Genomic DNA, 5,067 nt, shown 5'->3' with positions numbered 1-5,067 from the left:
GAATAACAATTAAATCTGACAAGTTTGGGGTGCAAAATATACTATTGCCACAAAAGACGTGAAAACTATAGGAACAGTCGCTCGGATAGAACAAAGAATGACCGTCTCGATCCCACGCGGATGATTGTTAAAAGGAGGTTGGAGCCAATATTCAAATTCACATGGAATTGAGATATAGGGGACTAATCCAAATGAACTTTGCTAGTACCATTCCTTTGATCCAAATGGCGTTCATAGGAATGGAAACCATAAGGATTAGAATCATAGAAAGAACCTCCAAACGATATAAAGAGTAGTTTAAGCTTATTTCAGCTTCACATGCATGCATGTCAATGTTGCGTCCCACAACTAAGGTAGATGCACTATTAGGGTTATCGGTACGATCTGCCGATCTCAATGATCCGTTGCAAAACTAGGCGGCTTGGAGAGCAGAGGATGGGAATCGTTAATGGACTAAAAAATCAATCAAACCATCTATTTTCAAGTAGTATGGTATATTTTCTTACGGTTGATATGAACCAAATTCGTTTAACATATGTTGGGCAACCTTACGCGTCCGCCGACGGATAATCTAAAAAGATCCGCCCCCTCAGTAGCCGTTAGATCTAGTCACACCAACGATCTAGCCCCGTCCTTATTATTGCAACAGAGTTCATGTTGTAGAACCATCTTTGCAACAGAGTTCATGTTGCAGAAACATTCAGGGGTTGTAATTTTTTTCGTCTTCACTTATTTCGCAACATAGATGATGTTCCGGAAGGAGTTTCGTAACATAAATGATGTTGAACAAATTAGAGGAAGAACAGGAGTTTGGGAGAAACACGGGAGGCACTGCGCCTGAGGGATCCATGTTCAGATCCTGTAACATACGAGTTGTTGCGGTGTCAAAACTGCAACAAAGACTCAGTTGCCAAACCGTAAAAGATAATGCGGGTGAGCCCCATAGGACACGCGTCACACGAACAAGGGGGTGGACGCCAGCGTGCGATCCACCAGCTAAAGCCAAGCTTTTCCCAATAAATAAGCAGCTCAAGGGTAACCTTTTCGGGAATACTGCTAGCAAGAAACCAAATATGTGCATGGGTGGAGTCCATCCATAAGCCACACACCCAGAAAGCGTATGAACCGTGTTGCATCACCAAAACATGGGACGCTCCACGAGGACGACGATAGGGACCACCCAGGGTTCAGATACGTGTCTGTCATTCAACTACCTTATTTGGACCTTCTTGACACACCAACCTCACAAGGAATTAGGAAACAGACAACATACTATGCAGCGCCCACTGCCAAAGCCACGCGGTGCCAGGGTTTTCGAAACCATTTGGTCCCCGTGCCCATGTGTCGGCTAGCTAGAACGAAACCCAGTAGTACTGTCACTCGCGACGACAGTTAGCTACCAAAAACATCTTCCAAAGAAAGAAGAGCGAGAAACTATATGCAGTACTAGCAATAAGATTGCAATAGGGTGTGGACGTTAGCGAACATACTAACTCGACCAACGATGGCAATGCAATTACTAGTACACCACATTGCGTTCTTCCAATCGTTGATGATACCAAAGTTACGAACCACTACTGGTGCTACTACAGAATACGGTATCACTTACCATTACTACGGAACAGAATATCACTTACTACAACTCGAAATAAAAACACTGACAAGTCACCACTCGTTGCTTACAACCAGTCTGCTGATGGGATTCATACATACCAACTCTTACTCTATGTGATCAATTAATCGATGGATTATGTAACTCACAATGGCAGCAACTAACTGAACATGAATTGTAATCGCTGAATTCACTTTGCTTGCTTACTGTTGGGCGACGACGCTTGTTGAGTTGAGAGGGTCAGCGATCGTCTGGCACCCGGTAGGACTCCGCGTTGATCTCCGATAAGCGTGAGCCAGGAAGTAGCAGCTGGGGACGAGAACATTTACAGAATTACAAATGGTTTCCTAGCAAGGAGCGACAGGAGCTCAACTTATAAGGGGAGTGAGGGAGGGAGCAGAGGAAGAACGGGATCTCACATTGATCTGATTCTGCACCGTGGGTGGGCGGTGGCGAGGGCGGCTGCGTGGCAGCGCGCCGGTGAGGGCGTAGATGTCTTCCTCAATCTCTTCTGTGGAGAGCGTCGCGGAGAACCGTGGCCTGTCGAGCGCATCGGCGCGGACCAACCGTCGCTTGCGCTCGGACGCCTGCGGTGGCACACTCACGGCTGCCTCATCTGTGTGGGATGACATAGCAGGGCGGCGGCGGCGGGGGTGTGCCTTCAATGCCTGCGGAGAAACCGCCTCAGTGACCACAGGGGACTCGTTGTCCCTGGGGTTGCCGACACCCGATGCCACGGCCACTTCATCGAGGCCGAGTTGTAGCCTCTGGCTGACCTTGTTGAGATGTTGCGAGGAGGAACCCATGGCCGGGGCAATGGCCTCGCCAGCGCGGTTGACGGGAGCGTCTCGCGGCATCTTGAGCGTCGACCGGTGCGAAGAAAGCATCTCGCGGTGGGCACTCAGTGACGTTGTCACAGCCTCCGCGGCAGTGCCCCACACCTCCCCAACGCTGCTTTCTATCCCTCGATCTGACGAGGGAGGCTCGGTCGGTGGCTCCGTCGAATTCACCATGGTCGCGGGCGAAATCTTGCCCTTAAATGGTGCTTCTGCGGCCGCTCTAGATCTGAAAGCGGCGTCGGCAGAAAGGGAATGGCGTGGATGTGGTGAGGAGGAGTGAAGAGTGAGATACGATAGGGAGGAGTGGGTTTGTCTGCAGCGATGGGAGTACGGGCGAAAGGGGAAATAGGTAGATGCATCGCTAGTGAATAAGTAACGGGGCCGCATGAGCATGCGTGAATTCTTCACGGGGGGGGGGGGGGGGGTACAATGGGGTTTTCACTTCTGCTTTACGTCATTTTTGGAGTTTTTTCTATGGGACAGTGTTTGGACTGTTGTCTCCGCACACTCCATTTCTCCATGAATTTCTCCTTTCATTCCATTGAATGGATCACCAGTTTTAAAAAGTAATATTTAGATGTTAGTCTACCTAGGGGAAAAGTGCATATAATGCAATGCTCATCTACACATTTACTTTCATGTTGAATGGTCCCGTAAAAACCCACAAAAATATTTAAAAGCTTCCTTTGACAATTAACCTAAGGATATATTTTTAGTGATGTATAACATGAGTTTTGAGTCGAATTGACGATCTAAAAACCATGCGTGTCATACAAACCTGGAGAGAGATATTATCCAAGTTCATAGGCACTGAAATTTGTGTCGATTTGGCTAATGAAAGATTTTAGATAATTCATATCCTAAGGTAAATAGTTATAAATGTTTCATGCAAATGAGTTTTTCATATACATTTTTGTGTTTCTTTACTAACTTTTTGGAACTTACTTTTACAAACATATTATTTCCTTCTTTTATCCGTTAGAGGGTGACTAAAAATCACTAGTTTCCAATAAAAATGTGCATGGTTAACTATCATTAACCGACAATCAAAGTTTTTTAGGAATGCATTACTACTACCGCTGATTAGACCATCTACATCTACGCAGGGCCATTGAGGGTCCTGTGTGTGCCGAGGGACCCCAAAATGCAGGGGGGGCCAGTTTGGGCCGAATTTCTTTAGTGGCCCGATGTGAATAGCAGTGTGGACTGTATAGCATAGTAATTGGGTACTGAGGGATTTGCAACGACCAAGCTCCATAGAGCTCGTTTTGAAAGAAAAAAACATATTTAGAAGTTTTTTTAAAATGTCATTTTTTTTCACAGATACATATGTATATTCTTCAAGTTTGTATAAATTTCATCAACTAATTTGATTATTTGCATGCTACACAAAAAAGACAAATATCTGACCCAAATACAACAAAGAAAAAACCTATTTTAATCTATGTATTGGTCTTTTTGTGTAGATCACATATGAATATGTGTGTTCATGAAATTTTATACATGTATACTACAACTATATGTCTACATGTATACTTTTTTCAGAAAAAAATAGGTATAGAAAAGTATTTTCTCTGCAAAAAATATAAAGGACTCTATGGAGCTCGGCCTTTGCTTGCACTTTTCGAGTAATTGGGGCCTTATTTCCCTCACGTTCCTCAAAAAAAAGTAATTGGGGCCTTATTGGTAGCCTGGTCGTTGGGGCTGGTCATCTGGTCACTGCTAAGCGCGACGACTATTTGTCCCTTTAAGCGAGGCGAGATGGGAACTCTCGCTGAAGTTGTTCCTCCACATGACTGTATTGGGCCGGCCCACTGGCGCGTGCTCGATCCCTAGTGTCCAGGCTGCGATCCCGCGCTGCTGGCCACTCGGACTAGGATTCCTCTTGTGTTTAGTTGTAGGGCGCGTCCTACTTGATGCTATTTCATCCGTTTTTTTCTTTCTGTTTTCTTTTGTTTCTTTTATTTATTTTTCTCCATTTTTCATTCTTTCTTGCATTTTGTTTCTTAGTTTTTCTTGTATTTTGTTTCTTCTTCATTTTTTGTTTGGATTTATTTTTTCTCTGTTTTTTGTTTTATTTTTGTTTTTTCTTATGTTTGTTTCCGTTTCCACTCTACATTTTTGTATGTATCAAAAACATTTTTTTAATAAGTGATCAACAGTTTTTGTATAAACGTTAAACATTGTTCGAATGGTTATTCAACATTTTTTAAATACTTTTTCAACTTTTGTTAAATACTCATTTAACATTTTTTTAATACGTATTCAACAATTTTTTCAAGTAGTTTTCCAACAATTTTAATACTTACTCAAAATTCTCAAATACTTGATAAACATTTTTCAAATATTTTTTATATTTTAAATACTTTTTCAACATTTTTCAAATTGTTTTTCAACATTTTTAAAATACTTGTTCAACATTTTTTAAATGCTTGATTAACTTTTTTATATACATGATCAAGAAATTTCATCATTTTTTTAATACATGGACAATATTTTTTGTACATTCAACATTTTTCAAAGTGTGATAAAAATTTTCCTTACACTATTATGCGAAGTAAGTAATATATATGTTTTGAATATTTAAAAGTGTAAAGTAAAACTATAAAACGAAAT

General features: G+C 42.2%; 1 protein-coding gene across 1 annotated transcript; it reads right to left on the bottom strand.

The window, feature by feature from the left end:
• Positions 1-1,611: 1,611 nt before the first annotated feature.
• LOC147988813 (uncharacterized) lies at positions 1,612-2,805 on the bottom strand. Its single transcript, XM_087547515.1, has 2 exons — positions 2,032-2,805; positions 1,612-1,921 (listed from the first exon to the last, which is right to left on the bottom strand). The coding sequence occupies exons 1-2, from the start codon at positions 2,623-2,625 to the stop codon at positions 1,853-1,855; spliced, it is 663 nt and encodes a 220-aa protein (XP_087403641.1). The 5' UTR covers positions 2,626-2,805; the 3' UTR covers positions 1,612-1,852.
• Between the last annotated feature and the right edge of the window lie 2,262 nt (positions 2,806-5,067).

Source organism: Triticum urartu, chromosome 1A, assembly GCF_056163025.1.
Source record: "Triticum urartu cultivar PI428250 chromosome 1A, HENAU_Tu73, whole genome shotgun sequence".
NCBI lineage: Eukaryota > Viridiplantae > Streptophyta > Magnoliopsida > Poales > Poaceae > Triticum > Triticum urartu.
This window is presented reverse-complemented; position numbering and strand designations above follow the sequence as displayed.